The 19,838-nt window shown below is 40.0% G+C and overlaps 1 protein-coding gene across 1 annotated transcript in view; it reads right to left on the bottom strand.

The window, feature by feature from the left end:
* Positions 1 to 16,725: 16,725 nt before the first annotated feature.
* LOC131756849 (heterogeneous nuclear ribonucleoproteins A2/B1-like) overlaps positions 16,726 to 19,838 on the bottom strand; it is a 32,556-nt gene continuing 29,443 nt past the window's right edge. Inside the window, 2 exon segments of the mRNA XM_059063934.1 lie at positions 16,726 to 16,923; positions 17,976 to 18,037. Of these exon segments, the coding sequence (XP_058919917.1) occupies positions 16,726 to 16,923; positions 17,976 to 18,037 (260 nt within the window).

Here is a 19,838-nt window from a genome sequence, read left to right as displayed (position 1 = left end):
ATTCTGAAGCAGTGTACATAATGGTTAAGTATGCTGATTTTGGAGCTAGACAACCTAGGTTCAAAACCCAGCTCTGCTACTTTTGGTCTGTGTGCCATTAGACAACTTAAAGTTCTCCATGCCTCTTCTTTCACTAGTAATATGCTAATGATAATAGTATTACTATTAGAATTAAATGAGTTAATACATTTAAACCATTAAGTATTTAATAACAATATTATCATTATTATTATTATATGGTGCAGCTCTACTTCTCAGAGACCTTTGCTGGAGCTCAGCCTTTGTGACTTTCAGATACCATGAAGCCTCTGTCCACAATCTGTTATTCCATTCCCAGCAATTGTATTCCAAGTAGACTGGTCTTGTGCTATTAGAATTCTGTGCAGGTTTTAAGAGGCCAATGTCATGAGACCATTCTTAACCCTTTTCTCACATGAGGATGAAGAGTGAATTTCTAAATAGAAATCAAAGGTAATATAAAAAATGGCACTATCTCCTTTCATCTATGAAAAGACAAATTCTGAGCTCTCCTTTTGTTTCAGACATAATTTTTGAAATATTCCACTGTATTACTATATTCTAGAAGGGAGGCCTGATGCTCTGTAATGGGACCTCTAGAGGGGCCTATTTGCATGAGTAAATGAAAAGTTAAAAAGGAAGAAACTTACCACTAAAAGAAGATTTGGTTCGCAAAACCTGAACAAACCTAAGAATGATAATTGGGGGGAGTGGGGAGGGCAAGTGACACTGTTGGAAGAAAAAGCTATGATTTTAATGATCAACGAAATGCTCTCCAACACAACTCCATAAACTCACACTTGACTCTTCGGGGTGCTTGGAAGTTGTGACAGTTTGGGGATGGGGCATTTTTGGTTTGTTTTGTTGTTTTTCAAACAGCTTAATTGAAGTATAGCTGAAATGCAAAAAACTGCACATTTTTAATGTACACAATGCGATGAGTTTGGACGTATGCATACACCTATATATAATAAACATAACCATCACCTCCAAAAGTTTCCTCATGCCTCTTTGGGTTTTGTTTTGTTTTGTTTTGTGGTAAGAACACTCACCATGAGATCTACCCTAAATACTTTACAAGCATACAGTATTGTTAACTACAGGTGTTATGTCATATCAGAGAGCTCTAGAATTTACTCATTTTGCATAACATAAACCTTATAGGATTGAACAACAGCTCTCCATTTAGAAAGGGGATGCTTTAATAATGGAGTAAACTTGTCTGAAAACTTGAACACAGGATATTGTATAGTCAAGACAGCCTTTGGTCTAGTCACACAACATGGATATGGTAAAAGGTATTTTGCCTATTTCAACAAGGCAATTGATTATCAGAACACGAGTCAAACATGAATCAGAAGGAACAAGGCGAGAGGCCCGAACAGGAGTGAATTGGATACCACTGACAGGAACAAAGCACAGGATAACACAGGATAAGGAGGACGATAGCAGGGAGCATGCACACAGTAGGCTCTGTAAGTTCTTCCCTCCACGAGCCTCACAAACCAACCATTGAACTCTTTCTCACTGAGCCCAAACTTGCCACAGAATACTTAAGACTATAGTTCTCCCTGAGTCACAATGATCACTCTGGAATACTATATAAAATGAAATCTATATGGGCTTCCCTGATGGTGCAGTGGTTGAGAGCCCGCCTGCCGATACAGGGGACACAAGTTCGTGCCCCAGTCCGGGAAGATCCCACATGCCGCGGAGCGGCTGGGCCCGTGAGCCATGGCCGCTGGGCCTGCGCGTCCGGAGCCTGTGCTCCACAACGGGAGAGGCCACAACAGTGAGAGGCCCGCGTACCGCAAAAAATAAAAATGAAATCTATAAAGTCCTATCTGGTCTGGGGAACTCCTACCTATGGGAGAGAGATTTGAGGGAGATTAGAGATCTCTGAAATCTGGGGACAGACCAGAGAAAATATAGTTTATTATTGTTATGGCTACTTCTTGGAAAAGCCATAAACGGGTGATAGGTTTCATAAAACATTCATATTCTCGCTCCTTTTGTGGATGGCGTTACACATTGCAGCATGTTTGACTCAAATCAATAGAGGTATCAGTGGCAACAGAACTAGTTTTTCCTATAGATAAGTGTATTGCCCTCATATGATTTAGATGTCATTGTTTACTGATATAATTAAGTCCTCCTTACCAACTGGTGGGCTCTTTTAAATCACCCTACTACTCATTACAAATTAAAATTTACCCTGCTTTCAGTGCATATAAGCATTATAGAAAGAATATAGGCAAAGGCTTGACTATATTTGAAGTGAACTTAAAACTGAGCATTGGAAAAAACTAGCTATATTGTCCTCCAATCCTTTCACATGATGAAATTGAGTCCAGGCGATGTTAACCAACTTTCCTTAAAAACACACATGGTAGTCTCCTTGCCTCACTTCCTACCTCATCTGGTGGTGCCTGGCGACGCACTCCCAGGGCTGAAAGTCATGCCATCTGTGAGGCCGCTCACAGGCCTGCAAGACGCCCAACATTGTTCCTGCCAAGAGCCCCAGGGGCCCCTCAGACCAACCTGCTACCCCACCTCCTGTGGGGAGCCACCCACCAGTCAGCCCATGCTGTTCCTGCCACCTCTGCTATGCCAAGCCAGCAGCCTGTGATTCTGGGAGGAAGAATTCCGGCCTCTCTCAGAAGAGGAATTCAAATGCACAGAGGACTCTCCTCATTTGCATAAGCTTCAGGCCTCACAAAACCTGGTTCCTTCCTGCAGGCTGTCAATAAGAAAGCTATCACAGGACATCCCAGATAAGTACTCTAAGGCAAAAAAAAAATTTTTTAAGGTAATCAAACTGCAGTCCTGTGTGGAATCCTATGTGATGTCCTCCAACCTCAGGACCAGACTATTCCCTCTCCTCCAGCCAGCTGTGGAGAGGTTGGGAAGGAAATGGTGATGATTCTGGATTCCATTCGAGGTTCAATTACTGAGTTGCCTGGGAGCTCAATGGGAGGGTGGCCTCACTGAGGCTGCTGTCTATGGAGGGACCCCACCAGCTGAAGTGGCGACCATCCTTGGGACTGCGGGTCAGTACTTTTCCTGAAGCCAGAGCTTGTTCCAAGGAGGTTGACCACTGTATATCTCTCGAAGTACAGCTGCAAAGCATCTCTAACAAAGACCAGTCTATAGATGAGGAAACAGACACTGAAGCACAGAGAGGTTAAGGTACTTACTCAAAGTCACACAGACACCGTGTGGTTGACAGGATGTGGGTTCTCTGGCCAGGTGTCAGGCCTGAGACTCTGAGGTGGGAGAGCCGAGTTCAGGACACTGGACCACCAGAAACATCTCAGCCGCATGCAATATCACTTGGTGAGAGCTCTCCCAGAGATCTCCGTCTCAATGCTAAGACCCAGCTCCACTCAACGACCAGCAAGCTCCAGTGCTGGACACCCCATGCCAAACAACTAGCAAGACAGGAACACATCCCCACCCATCGGCAGAGAGGCTGCCTAAAATCATAATAAGTTCACAGACACCCCAAAACACACCACTGGACGAGATCCTGCCCACCAGAAAGACAAGATCCAGCCTCATCCACCAGAACACAGGCACCAGTACCCTCCACCAGGAAGCCTACGCAACCCACTGAACCAACCTTACCCACTGGGGAACAAGACACCAAAAACAACAGGAACTACAAACATGCAGCCTGTGAAAAGGAGACCCCAAACACAGTAAGTTAAGCAAAATGAGAAGACAAAGAAATACAAGGCAGATGAAGGGGCAAGGCACAAACCTACCAGACCAAACAAATGAAGAGGAAATAGGCAGTCTACCTGAAAACGAATTCAGAGTAATAATAGTAAGGATGATCCAAAATCTTGGAAATTCAATGGAGAAAATACAAGAAACGTTTAACAAGGACCTAGAAGAACTAAAGAACAAACAAACAATGATGAACAACACAATAAATGAAATTAAAAAGGATCTAGAAGGAATTAATAGCAGATTAACTGAGGCAGAAGAATGGATAAGTGAGCTGGAAGATAAAATAAGAGAAATAACTACTGCAAAACAAAATAAAGAAAAAAGAATGAAAAGATTTGAGGACAGACACAGAGACCTCTGGACAACATTAAATGCATCAACATTCAAATTATAGGGGTCCCAGAAGAAGAAGAGAAAAGAAAAGGCACTGGGAAAATATTTGAAGAGATTATAGTTGAAAACTTCCCTAATATGGGAAAGGAAACAATCAAGTGCAGAAAGCACAGAGAGTCCTATACAGGATAAATCCAAGGAGAAACACACCAAGACACATATTAATCAAACTATCAAAAATTAGATACAAAGAAAAAATATTAAAGGCAGCAAGGGAAAAGCAGCAAATAACATACAAGGGAATCCCTATAAGGTTAAGAACTGGTCTTTCAGCAGAAATTCTGCAAGCCAGAAGGGTGTGGAAGGACACATTTAAAGTGATGAAAGGGAAAAACCTGCAACCAAGATTACTCTACCCAGCAAGGATCTCATTCAGAGTTGACAGAGAAATTAAAACCTTTACAGACAAGCAAAAGCTAAGAGAATTCAGCACTACCAAACCAGCTTTACAACAAATGCTAAAGGAACTTATCTAGACAGAAAACACAAGAGAAGGAAAAGACCTACAATAAAAAACACAAAACAATTAAGAAAATGGTAATAGGAACACACATACTGATAATTACCTTAAACATAAATGGATTACATGCTCCAACCAAAAGACACAGACTGGCCGGATGGATACAAAAACAAGATCCATATATATGCTGTCTACAAGATACCCACTTCAGACCTAGGGACACATACAGACTGAAAGTGAGGGGATGGAAAAAGATATTCCATGCAAATGGAAATCAAAAGAAAGCTGAAGTGGCAATTCTCATATCAGACAAAACAGACTTTAAAATAAAGACTATTACAAGAGACAAAGAAGGACACTATATAATGATCAAGGGACCAATCCAAGAAGAAGATATAACAATTGTAAATATTTATGCAGCCAACACAGAAGAACCTCAATACATGACGCAAATTCTAACAGCCATAAAGGGGAAATTGAGAGTAACACAATCATAGTAGAGGAGTTTAGCACCCCACTTTCACCAACGGACAGATCATCCAAAATGAAAATAAATAAGGAAACACAAGCTTTAAATGATACATTAAACAAGATGGACTTAACTGATATTTATAGGACATCCCATCCAAAAACAACAGAATACACCTTCTTCTCAATTGCTCAAGGAACATTCTCCAGGATAAATCATATCTTGGGTCACAAATCAAGTCTTGGTAAATTAAGAAAACTGAAATCATATCTAATATCTTTTCTGACCACAATGCTATGAGTCTAGATATCAATTACAGGAAAGAAAAACATGGGGGCTAAACAAACACATGGAGCCTAAACAAAACAATACAGAATAACCAAAAGATCACTGAAGAAATCAAAGCGGCAATCAAAAAATACCTAGAAACAAATGACAATGAAAACACAATGGTCCAAAACCCAAGGATTGCAGCAAAAGCAGTTCTAAGAGGGAAGTTTATATCAGTACAATCCTATCTCAAGAAACAAGATACATCTCAAACATCCTAACCTTACACCTAAAGTAATTACAGAAAGAAGAACAACAACAACAAAAAAAACCCAGTTAGCAGAAGGAAACAAATCATAAAAATCAGATCAGAAATAAATGAAATAGAAATGAAGGAAACAATAGCAAACATCATTAAAACTAAAAGCTGGTTCTTTGAGAAGATAAACAAAATTGATAAACCATTAGCCCTACTCATTAAGAAAAAAAAGGGAAAAGACCCAAATCAATAGAATTAGAAATGAAAAAGGAGAAGTAACAACTGACACTGCAGAAATACAAAGGATCATGAGATATTACCACAAGCAACTATACGCCAATAAAATGGACAAGTGAATAAATGGAAAAATTCTTAGAAAACACAACCTTCTGAGACTGAACCAGAAAAAAATAGAAAATATAAACAGACCAATCACAAGGACTGAAATTGAAACTGTGAATAAACATCTTACAACAAACAAAAGCCCAGGACCAGAGGGCTTCACAGGCGAATTCTATCAAACATTTAGAGAAGAGTTAACACCTATCCTTTTCAAACTCTTCCAAAATATATCAGACAGAGGAACACTCCCAAACTCATTCTATGAGGCCAGCAACACCCTGCTACCAAAACCAGACAAAGATGTTACAAAAAAAGAAATCTACAGGCAAATACTACTAATGAAGAGATACAAATGTCCTCAACAAAATACTAGCAAACAGAATCTAACAGCACATTAAAAGCATCATACACCATGATCAAGTGGGGTATATCCCAGGAATGCAAGGATTCTTCAATATATGCAAATCAGTCAATGTGATATACCATATTAACAAATTGAAGGATAAAAACCATATGATGATCTCAATAGATGCAGAAAATGATTTTGAGAAAATTCAACACCAATTTATGATAAAAAAACCCTCCAGAAAGTAGGCACAGAGGGAACTTACCTCAACATAATAAGGGCCATATACAACAAAGCCACAGCCAACATTGTTCTCAATGGTGAAAAACTGAAACCATTTCCACTAAGATCAGGAACAAAACAAGGTTGCCCACACTCTCCACTATTATCCAACACGGTTTTGGAAGTTTTAGCCATAGCAGTCAGAGATGAAAAATAAATAAAAGGAAGCCAAATCGGAAAAGAAGTAAAACTGTCACTGTTTGCAGATGACATGATACTATACATAGAGAAACCTAAAGATGCTACCAGGAAACTACTAGAGCTGATCAAAGAATTTGGTAAAATAGCAGAATATAAAATCAATGCACAGAAATCTCTTGCATTCCTATACACCAATGATGAGATATGTGAAAAAGAAATTAAGGAGACACTCCCATTTATCATTGCAAAAAAAGAATAAAATACCTAGGAATAAACTTACCTAAGGAGACAAAAGACCTGTATGCAAAAAACTGTAAGACACTGATGAAAGAAATTAAACATGATACAAACCGATGGAGAGATAAACCATGTTCCTGGATTGGAAGAATCAACATTGTGAAAACGACTATATGACCCAAAGCTATCTACAGATTCAATGCAATCCGTATCAAACTACAATACATTTTTCACAGAACTAGAACAAAAAATTTCACAGTTTGTATGGAAACACAAAAGATCCCGAATAGCAAAAGCAACCTTGAGAAAGAAAACCGGAGCTGTAGGAATCAGGCTCCCTGACCTCAGACTGTACTACAAAGCTACAGTAATCAAGACAGTATGGTACTGGCACAAAAACAGAAATATAGATCAATGGAACAGGATAGAAAGCCCAAAGATAAAGCCACACACATATGGTCACCTTATCTTTGATAAACAAAGCAAGAATATATAATGGAGAAAAACAGCCTCTTCAATAAGTGGTGCTAATAAAACTGGACAGCTACATGTAAAAGAATGAAATTGGAACACTCCTTAAGGCCATACACAAAAAGTAAACTCAAAATGGATCAAAGACCTAAATGTAAGGCCAGACACTATAATACTCTTAGAGGAAAACATAGGCAGAACACTTGTTGACATAAATCACAGCAAGATCCTTTATGACCCACCTCCTAGAGAAATGTTAATAAAAAGAAAAATAAACAAATGGGACCTAATGAAACTTAAAAGCTTTTGCACAGCAAAAGAAACCATAAACAAGACAATAAACCAACCCTCAGAATAGGAGAAAATATTTGCAAATGAAGCAACTGACAAAGGATTAGTCTCCTAAACATACAAGTAGCTCATGCAGCTCAATATCAAAAAAAAAAAAAAAAAACCAATCCCAAAATGGCAGAAGTAAATAGACATTTCTCCAAAGAAGATATACAGATTGCCATCAAACACATCAAAGGAAGCTCAACATCACTAATCATTGGAGAAATGCAAATCAAAACTACAGTGAGATATCACCTCACACCAGTCAGATTGGCCATCATCAAAAACTCTAGAAACAATAAATGCTGGAGAGGGTGTGGAGAAAAGGGAACCCTCTTGCACTGTTGGTGGAAATTTAAATGGATACAGCCACTATGGAGAACAGTATGGAGGTTCCTTAAGAAACTAAAACCAGAACTACCATATGACCCAGCAATCTCACTGCTGGGAATATACCCTGAGAAAAACTATAATTCAAAAAGAGTCATGTACAAAAATGTTCATTGCACCTCTATTTACAATAGCCAGGACATGGAAGCAACCTAAGTGTACATCAACAGATGAATGCATAAAGAAGATGTGGCACATATATACAATGGAATATTACTCAGCCATAAAAAGAAACGAAATTGAGTTATTTGCAGTGAGGTGGATGGACCTAGAGTATGTCATACAGAGTGAAGTAAGTCAGAAAGAGAAAAACAAATACCATATGTTAACACACATGTATGGAATCTTAAAAAAAAAAAAAAAAGCAAAAAGTTTTTGAAGAACCTAGGGGCAGGACAGGAATAAAGATGCAGATGTAGAGAATGGATTTGAGGACACAGGGAGCGGGAAAGGTAAGCTGGGACAAAGTGAGAGAGTGGCATTGACATATATACACTACCAAATGTAAAACAGCTAGTGGGAAGCAGCTGCATAGCACAGGGAGATCAGCTCAGTGTTTTGTGACCACCTAGAGGGGTGGGATAAGGAGGGTGGGAGGGAGATGCAAGAGGGAGGGGATATGCGGACATATGTATATGTATAGCTGATTCACTTTGTTATACAGCAGAAAGTAACACACCATTGTAAAGCAATTATACTCCAATAAAGATGTTTAAAAAAAATAAAATGAGGGCTTCCCTGGTGGCGCAGTGGTTGAGAATCCGCCTGCGGATGCAGGGGATACGGGTTCGTGCCCCGGTCCGGGAAGATCCCACATGCCGTGGAGCGGCTGGGCCCGTGAGCCATGGCTGCTGAGCCTGCGCGTCCGGAGCCTGTGCTCCGCAAAGGGAGAGGCCACAGCAGTGAGAGGCCCGCGTACCACCAAAAAAAATAAATAAATAAAATGAAAGAAAAAAAAATTAAAAACACCCGTGGTAGAGCCAAAGGTGGAACCTTTGTATTCATTTTCTCCCTGACACCATACTGACCTATGGCTTAGTGAAAGAACCATAAAGATCTCTCTACCCAAGGGTAGGGATGTGTGGTAATCACTTAGAGCAACAGATAAAAGTAGCTACAGCAGGAGTGATAACTGGAATGTAGACAATTAGACAGTCTGAAATCGTCAAGAGTGCTTGAGAGGAAGAACTAATGCATACAGCATTTGAAATAAGAAACAAGAGAACGTATACTAGTGTTAAAACATAAACATATTAATGTTACTGAATGTTTGTAGCTGGGAATTCTACACTTAAATAATTTAAATGTTGCATCTGGGAGATACAATACTGCACCTTATTATGACAATGACACTAATTTGGAAAAATAAAACCTAAAGCACATGTTAACCATGAGGCATTTTTATTATTTAACGCACACTAGGAGGAAAAAACAGAATTTAAAAAACTTGTGTGTGAGTGTGTGTCTGATAGTCCATACAGCTGCTCCCTGGGACAGGTAATTTTATTTATGTATTTTTTTTTTTTTTATTTTTTGCGGTACGCGGGCCTCTCACTGCTGTGGCCTCTCCCGTTGCGGAGCACAGGCTCCGGACGCGCAGGTGCAACGGCCGTGGCTCACGGGCCCAGCCGCTCCGCGGCATGTGGGATATTCCTGGACCATGGCACAAACCTGTGTCCCCTGCATTGGCAGGCAGACTCCCAATCACTGCGCCACCAGGGAAGCCCAGACAGGTAGTTTTAGAATGAATAGGAAGGAGGATGGTTGGGTGGGGGAGCAGGACTCATTACACAAAGTAGCTGTAGAAACCAGCTGAGGCTAAGCCATGTACAGCAAAACTCAATCCCACATCCTAGTGGTTGAGGGAAATCCGAAGAAATCAATCACACTGTTATTTTAGAAAAGGAAACAGGGACAAAAATGACATCCTTAGGAAAAAAAAAAAAAAACCTACATATAAAAATAACCCACAAGATCTCTTAAAGCTCTTTAGAAACATTTGAAAGCCTGGATTAAAAGTAAGTCCAGAAAGGAAGAGAGGGAGGGAGGGAGGGGGAAGAAAGAATAGAGAGAGGGGGAGGGAGGGGGAGAAAGAAAAAAAAGCTTTAAGAAGTTCTGTTACAGCTAATAAAGTACAATATAACATATATTAAAAGGCAGAGGAAAAACATAAAAATAAATATGTACAAAATATAAATAAATTTTAAAAAACAAGGAAGGCCACAAAAGGTGGTACTTCAAGTAAAATTTAGGAATTACAGGAGTCCAAAAAAAGAAACTAAGGAAGAGCATGCAAAAGTTTAGAGAGCCTAATATAAGTTCTTTAAGTGTAGCAAAGGGAGGGGAGCAGGAGGAGAATTACACAAACCACCTGGCCACAGGAATGAGAGTGCATACCCAGGGTAAAAAGGTAAAAGCCAGGAAACTAGATCTTTTGCCTCAGTCTATCTCAAGGTCGTTACCTGTTTCTTATTTTAAAGAGGCAATGAGATCAAAGGATGCTAGATACGCGTGTGATCTTTGAAAACAAATTCACACACCAAATGTAGATGAGTCATCCTTGTTGGATGGCATCCATCTACAAATTCTAAAAGTCACTTAACGGTGGGACCTTGAGAGGGTAGATCAATGTAGATGCGCTTTTAAACTGTCACATTCTAGGCCATTGGAGATTTGCCAGAGAGATCTCCCCACAAGCAGTCATCAAAGAAGAGCCAGGTGAAACTCCCTTTCATAAAGAAGTCAAATCCCAGTGAAAAGCATCAAACAATTGATGCTCTGTCCACTAGCGGAGAAGGGAGAGTGGAGACGAAAGAGCACTGGGCCAGGTGGGAGACTGCTATACTATTAACTAGCAGTTTATCTCACTTAAGTTACTGAGCCTCCTAAGGTCTCAGTTTCCTTGTCCTTAAAAGGGGTGTAAGAATCCCTAACCAAATAAAGTAAAATAAGATAAAAAGTAATGATTCAAGGAGATAACATGACTGTAAGTATAAAATAACAGCTGAAAGTGTTATCTTTAAAACTTTCATTATGTTGCCAGGCACTGAACTAGGTATCTTTCATGCAATCCTCACATGGCAGGTGCTCAATACTCTTACCTTTCTTTCTTCCCCAGAGAGTATTCTTGGGGCCCAGAGAAGTTAATTCATGTGAAAGCACTTCATAAAGTGTAAATTGTTGTGAGCACATGGGTAGGTAGGAAGAGATCATGGGATCTATTAACAAGGATGTATCAATAAACAAACAACTAAACAAGCTACTGGAGGAAAACCAGCATGGTTTCTGAAAGATGAAATAACACTGGATTAATAATGCTAGTCAGTTTCCTAAGTTTGCTAAAAACCACTAAGGTCATGAAGCAAGAACAAATTAATTATGGATGGCATCATGTAATATCTCCCTAGTTTAAAAACCAAAGCACTCACCAAAAATTGTATTCAATAGGGCACTGATGAATAAATTATGATATGGGACACAATGCAATTGTTAATAAAGATGTTGTAGGTGAATATTTGATAATAGGGAAAAACATTTCATGACACGCTATTAAAAGAGAAGAATAAATCACAAAGTATATGTAAATCATGATCCTAATTTTATAACTAACGCCTGAGGATGGGAGGGAGTCTGGAATGGTATACAACCAAAAAAAGTTAATATAGATTTCTCTAGTACTGAATACATAATTAGCTTTTTCATTTTTTCCAGTGCTTTTCTGTGTTTTCTCCTTTTTCTACAATGAACACATTAATTTATAATGAGAAACTTTTAAAATACAAATGATTCTTTAAACCCTATCAGGGAAAACTGTAGCTTCACTCATTCTAAGAATGTTTTTAAAAAAAGCAAGCTTTGCTTTGGAATGCAGTGGGAAGCACTTCAAAGTTCCTTCAGTGTTGCCAAGGTTTATTTAACAATATTTTCTCACCATATATTATACAAGAACAGAACTAAACAGATGGTCTACATCGGAAACCCAGCAATCTAGGAAAAGCTACCCTCACTACCTACTCATCATATATTCCATACTATACATTACACACACAACTCCTTATTGCCTTATTAATAACATACGTGCCTCAGTCTTACATGGATCCCTATGTCAAAGTCATCCCATAGGACACACACACATCTGTGCGTATGTGTGTGTCTTCAGAAGATGATGTGATAGAGATATTCACACTCAAGATATGAGCCGACTTACTTTAAAAATTACCTTCTTGCCTCACATATTTGTAGATTTTATACGGAAAAACTAAGTAGCTTGGAATTTGCAGTAAACAAAGGCAAGGCTTGCATTTGACTCACTATTATGTATGCAAATGGCATCTTGGCATCAAATTAGTCTTCCAGAAGCAACATTTCCTTTATGTCACTTCCTTCCTGAACTAATCAATGGCCCTTTATTTCTTTCAGGATCAAGTACAAATGGCTCAGCCTAGCATCCCAGCTTCACACCGAGTCTCCAGGCTTCTTTGTCAATATTTTCCAACAACAACCCTTAACTCTACTCAGGCTACAGTCCATACCACAACCCAAACACAGCACATCCTTTTTCTGTTCCTTTGTTTGTGTTATTTTCTGCAATGGAAGTATCCCTCATCTTTTTCCTTCCCCCTATAAATCCTTCTAACTTCAATGTCAGACTTAAGACCATTTCCATGATACATACCCATCCTCTGGTTTCTCTAAGTTATTTTCTGAACCAAACTGTTTTACTGTTTATCATATTTTGTCTATTACTGTTCAGGAAATTATTTCTTAAGAATACTAGACTCCCAATAAATACATATTGAATTAAGCTCAAACATCCAGTGGTAAAAAGTTTTATAGAGGTGAGGTAGAAAATGTAACAGAAAAGAGCTAGTGTTATGATTTTAGTGACTTAATTGGAAATAAATGATGCTACTGCCAATTATAAAAGGATTCGGTTCTTTTTTTAATCTGGCCTTAAAGCTAGGTCAGCAAGACCCTCTCCTTGAAAAGACTTTGTTGGGAATTCGTTTTTGTTTTTTTTTTCCTGAATGTAATAAAACTGAATTCTTTTAAAATGGTATTTAATTCAGCCGTTTTGCTAATTAAGACTAGACTTCTCCCCAATCAAAATAAAATCACAGAGTCATCTAATTTTTGGAGCTCAAAGAGAACTTAAAGATTATCTCCAGAATCAGTAACGTGCCCAAGGCTACATAGATGGTGAGTCAAAAATGATTTTTTTTTTTTAATTCTATAAGTCATTCCCATTTATACCACTATTTAGGGTAATGCAGTATAAGGGAAAGGACCTGGATTTGGAGACAGAAGCCCAGGCTTCTAACACAAGCCCAGTTTTACTAAGTTGTAGGGTGGAAATAATAGCCTATGACCTCACAACGTTGTTAGTAATAGGTAGGAAAAGGTGAGAAGTAATATATAAGCATGGCCATTTTAAATTGTCAACTTTGTATTCTCATCCTAAACTACAACGGTTGTTTACACACTTGTGTGCCAGAGAACCTCACTCAACCAAGCCCTAAGGATTCTGCCCCTGAATCTCTCATCAATGCATTAACTCTCTCTCCAATGCCACCACCTTAGCCCAAACTACCAAGATCTCTGTTCTTATCTAATAAAAGCCTCTCAGGTGGCTTCTCCCCATCACTCTTTTCCTTTTCCTATACTGCAGCCAGAGTCCTCTTTCAAAAACTCACACCTATGTGGCACTTCCCTTCATTAAAACCCTTCACTACCGTCTCTCATTTTTGCCCCTTAGGCTAATCCTTGCAAAGCTCCTCAAGGCCCTGCAGCACTGGACCTAGTTCATCCATCAAGGTTTACCTTGTCATTCTCCTCTTTGGTCTTTGCACCCTTCTCCTCCTTGGTCTTTGCACCCTTCTCCTCCTTCAGTGTCTGGAAAATGCGAGTCTCCTTCGTACCTCACACCTTGGCAATACACCTCTTTGCTGGGAAAGCCCTCTCTCCACATAGCTAACTCCCACTCATCATTCAAATCCAATTACATGTGACTTCCTCAAGAAAAGCCTTCCTAGCTCCCAAGGCTAAGCTAAGTCTCCCTAAAATACATCCTCATAGTACCCTAAATTCTCCTTCATTATTTATTACAATGGTAATTAATTTGTTATCTTTTAAGTGCCTATCTCCCTTGCTATAAGGTTTATAAGAGTGTTTGCTTAGGCTTAAATATTTATGGGAGAAAGGGAGGGAGGGAGGAATTTAGATGTTTCTTAGATATCCAGCCACACTCTTATTACCCTGTACTTTGTATACACCCCAACAAGCTGGCATAACTACCCATTCCTCATGCTGCACACATGATACGAACAAAAATAACTTCAAACCCACAGAATGCCCACTCTTCTCCTTCCTCCTCAGCTCAAACCACATTATTGCCTAATGGGAAAGACAGGAAATTAAAATTTCAGTAACAAAACCAGAGTAGTCACTAGGAGCAGTTTCAAGCCGGCATCTGATATGCCAGCACCGGGTTGGGTTGGGTCAGTGAGATTAGTCTTATCTCTGATACATGAGACAGAAATCACAGTTTCTTCCCATTGCTGTTCCGACGGAGCATCCCCAGTGGAAAGCAGGCCTGATCGCAGGCTGCCTGGATCAGGATGACCCAGCCCGAATTCCCCTGAGTATTCGTCAGGGACAGTGAACCTGGGTTTCCTCCCAGCATCTTGCTGCTCTGTCCTGAAGAGACAGAGGCACGTATCCCCTCTCCCGGGAGTAGGATACAGCTTCTGGGGCTGCCGGTTGGAAGGAAGGGGCGATAACAGGAGGGGGAGAGGTAAGCTTCCTTTCCTGCCCATCCCTGGGAGTACACAAATGCCTTCTCAAGAAGAGAAAAGAGAGCAGGTTCCTGAAACAGGGTTTGAAAGATATTTATATAAATTCTTGCTTCCTCATAAAACACTTGGTATTCATTCAATTCAAAAACACAATTGTATCATTGGTTTACATGTACCTAGTTCTGCACTTAAGGCTATAAAAACAGCCCTATAAATGGTGCCTATAGAGAATCCCTTAATATCACTGATATTTCAACGGAAGACAAATACTAATTATACATATCAACAATGTCAGAGTATTTCCCTGCATAACTTCTTTTTTTCCCCTTTCTCCGTAGTGAATAAGATAGAAGGGACATAAAGGAAGAGAAGGGATGGAGATTACTTGAACGGTAGAGTTCTGGTCTGCTGACACCCTCAGCAAGATTCATTAATCTTGGAGATTCTCACTCTCATCTACTAAACAACCGTGATTCACACAGAGTTACACAGCCACAGTAGCAAAGTTCATTGGAATCTCGATCCCCTAACCTTTCTTCCCTCCTTCAGCAATTCCTCAGTACTGCAAGCTAAAATATTAAGTGAGGCTTTTGCAGGCTTACGAAAAAAAGGAAACAAAGGGCGGCTAGCATGGAATTAAAAATGGACACGTTTTCCTTCCACTTTTGCTTTGCTCTGTTTTGTGTTTTGGCCTAAGCCTTTTGAGCCAAGTGAGAAGGCAGAAGCAGCTTATGCAGCCCATATCAATCCTGGTATCTCCCGTCAGCACTAAGAGCTTAATATGGCTCTCACCCAAGTCCAGAGAAATAAAGGATGGAGTCTGGGAGAGAGATAGCTATGAACACTGGCAAATTCTTTTCAGTCAGTGGCAAGCAGCCAGATAATTCTTTTTAATTTAACTCTTTATCTTCTCTGGCAGAAACAAATAGTACATCTGCTTGAAGCATCATCACTTTCAAAGCATGCAAATGACATCAGACAGGCACCATTATCACAATCCAGTAAATAAGGAAACTGAGACACATGAGATTATAGTCTACATTTCATCGGGAAATTATCAATAGATTCAAAATCAGTATCTACATTTTATTATGCATGTCTCAAGCGTTCTCACTTGACCACCTTCCCTACTTAGTGTCCAGACTAGCACTTCTTATGTTGGCAGCACTGACGTTTTTAAATAGCAAAGAATGCTACAGAACACAAGGAAATCTTGGTTGGCGGATGGGCAATGGTATGAAGGAAAGGCTCATGCAAGGAAAATTACTTATTTATTTCAAATCATTCTACCCTATCAGGCATGGTGGAAAGGAATATAGTAAAGAAAACATCCTATGTAGGAAAATATGATTAACAAGATCTTCACAGTACAAATATTGTTATGTGCTAGAAGACAGGGTTGGCTTTAGGATCTGACCACAATTGTGGAAAAAGAATTATTGTCTTCTGGGGTTGGCCTGTAGACAGTTAACAACTGGAATAAGAAAAGATATCCTAAGGCCTCTGGTCAACTGCTTTACTTCTAGACTGTATTGTGTCTCTCTAGATTAATAAGCTATTTCTAAAGAACTCCACAAAGAGATATGATATACACTTTCAGCAGTCAACATGGTAATTCGACCGGTCGTTGGGGGGGGGGGGTGTTGCATCACAATACAAACTGAAAGCTTATGACAAGGTCTGTTCAGCCACCCATGAAATCCAGAGAGAAGACAACACTCAACAAAGGGGAAAGGCCAGGCTCCTCAGAATGTTCATGTTAGTACTGGTTTTAAATAAGTGACGTCAGATATTTCCTTCGAATGCAAGTGCCTTAGAGAAAAGGAACTGTTTCTCCCGAATCTCCAACAAAGGGGCCTCGCTACATGCACGCACATTGAAGACAACAACGATGGCGGCGGTGATGAAGGCAACGGCAACGTTCCCACTTTGCAGAAAATCAGAACTTATGCAGGATGCCTTAACTCTTCTTAGGTTACCCGGCTAAAATTAGAAACTTTACATTTTCACTTTGTAGTTACTTGCTACCACCTAATATTAAAGTAACATGTAACATGGACTCAGAAAAAACAGTTACTTCTTGAAGGGTCTTATTTTTAGTCCTTGTCAGACGGAGCTGTCAAACACCACTGGAGGGGTTTCACCAACACATTTGCATTGAACTGCTTGTGCGGAAGGGGGTGGAACGTGTCCCTGTGAGCAGCTTAGGCTCTTCAAAGATGTTCTCTAAAGGGAGCCTCCTAACAACGGGATAGAATACACAGGTCCTCACTGAGCAGCTGCTAAAGGGCTCCCCTCAAGGGCTGGTCATGCTGCCTCTGATGCAGTGTAACTACACTCTTCTCATCTCCTGGCCACTGAGCAGCCCAAATCTGGCCGCAGGCAGAAGCCAAGGCGACCTTCAGGCCCAGATGAGCCAGAAATGCAGGCGGGGTGGGCCATGTGGAGTTCACCTCTTCTGCAATCTCCAAAGGGCACAGAGCTACTGCCAGCCCAGATGCCAAGGGGAGAGAACAGAGCCAACCTCAGTAGAAAGCAGCGGCTGCTCTCTGGTTCTGGAGCACGAGAAAGGAAGGAGAGATGCCAGATGACAAGGCGACCCAGCCAGACCTGAACCAGTGAAACAAGGGCCTTAGACCACCCCGGCACAAAATGGAGAGTTCTGAGGAGTTTCTATTGTTGTTGTTTATTTGTTTGTTTGCTTCCCTTTACCTTTAAACAATTCCAACTGGATTATTTTCTCTTTGCTTGCTCAGGGTTATAAATAAACACGATAACAGTGAAATTATGAACTAGAAACTTTCTTCTGAGAACCGTATACCTTTAGCAACAGACCTGTTATTACATAAAATACATTTATCAGTATATCAAGGATAAAACCCAGTTGGGACACTAATTATGTAACTTTTCCACCATTTCTTCATTATCACAAAGGTATGGCATGGATGAAAATAATCAACTATAGAAAAGTACTCTAGGATATTTGGGGAAAAAGCCCAAGAAAAAGTATAGGTTTTTATCACATGTAAATATACCTTAACTAACATATCTTGTATCATCTGTTTCAAAACAATGTTAATGATCCTTACATCATCACCTAGAAACAGAATTATTACTAAGAACACACCAATGTATGTCTGGCTTGACTATGGCTGCCAAGTAATGACTTAGACTGCACCACCTCTGTCTCACAAGGCCAAACCAATTTATTAAAAAAGTATCCATCTACACTGCCCCAAATATTCGCATTAAGCATTTTTGAACAAATGGAATCTAATTTAAAATGACTACCAAGGACAGCATCATCTGGGGACCTATGAACATATCCATGAGAAACAACTGTGCTGCAGAAGGGAGAAAGCAGTCAAGGAATGGGGCTGATTCAAAAGGGCCACACACTTTGACATGGGGTGTGTGTGTGTGTGTGTGTGTGTGTGTGTAAGAGAGAGGAGAGCATGTTGTGAGCCAGGCAGCCCCGGAATTGCATAATCATGGCACAAGGAAAGAGCATACAGCAACTGCTTGTGGGTGACCCCCATGTCTCCTAGCCTCCGCTGGCCATACTGCCTTCTCCTCCTACCCCATTGCTCAAAGTTACTACTTCTTGGTCTGTGCCAAGTATCAGGGGACCCCAAAGCTAGACAACTGGGGCCGTTTCCCATGATTTCACTGAACTCGATGGAGCAAACCCTTGAAAATTCTCTTTGGAAAGAACAATATTCTCTAGGAAAAAAAAAACTATCTACTTTGTCCAAATAATACCAGATACTCTATTTCAAAGAGTTGCCATAATAGTTAACTTTGGTATTTCTAAAGAATACTGCAGAGCTTTTTTTAAATTTTTTTTTTAAGTGGAAGATCTTCTGAAATATAATTATCTGGTTTGGTGCTCCATTAGACCCTCCCCATCCCTTAGAAGTGCTAACATCAGCCCAGCACTCTGATCTGCCCTTCACTCGTGTGACCCCATAACTGAGGAATGAATATTCTACAGTTTTATTCAAACTTAAGAGAAGCATATATTAGTGACTTCATTCTTAGCATTTTATCTGAAGAGCTAAGTTCCTAGACTTAAATGGAATAGGAAGGAAAGGGATTAACCTCTGCTGCTGGCATAGTACAGCCACGATGCTAATGTCTCTATGAAAAAGCTGAATTGCAGCAGTATCTGAAGTCACAGAGAAAGTACTGAGAGCTCTGGAGGGAAGAGAAAAAAAAAAAAAAAAAGCAAAGCAATAAAATATTGAAAGCCAAAGCTGGTTTCGGATTCTATTTTTCATGCAGGCATGCTTAGTAGGGGAATCGTGTATTACAAGACCTCGCAGTTTAGAAGGTGTAGGAATGGGTCAGTGAGTTCTAAGATGAGGAAGTTTTTAGGACCTGTAACTTGTAATTGTGTTGCGGGTGAAGTCCAGCTGTTCCCCTAAGCTTACTTCAAAAATGTAACTTCAACATAGCATTTATTCACTTGCAATGCTTCAGCTAGTAAACAGCCAGGGTGTACAGGGTGTCTCTTCTCTTTTCATTTGGCAAGAGCGTTCTATAGCAACACAAAATATCCCCCAGCAATGAAAAATGAAACCCACAAATGTAACATTAGCAACCAGCTGTCAGAAGAAAACCATGAGTACGATTGCCAGTCTGGTCATTTCACGTCAGTGTGTTCATGAGAGGGGCTGTGTGTGTATGAGACTGTGACTGTTTGCACATGCACGTGTGTGTAAATGAATAGGCTTGTGTGTGCAGTAGCATGAGAAATGCGAGCGGGTGCAGGTCCTAATGATTCCAGAATGCCCCAAACATGAAGCTGTAGAAGAACCGTCAGTGGTAGAGCAATACAGCACAGACTCTCTATGGCTAATGGTGCAAGGCTCCTCTCATGGGTGAGAATAATGTGA

This window comes from Kogia breviceps, chromosome 5 (assembly GCF_026419965.1).
Source record: "Kogia breviceps isolate mKogBre1 chromosome 5, mKogBre1 haplotype 1, whole genome shotgun sequence".
NCBI lineage: Eukaryota > Metazoa > Chordata > Mammalia > Artiodactyla > Physeteridae > Kogia > Kogia breviceps.
The sequence above is the reverse complement of the archived record's forward strand: the minus strand, read 5'-3'. Positions and strand labels throughout refer to the sequence as shown.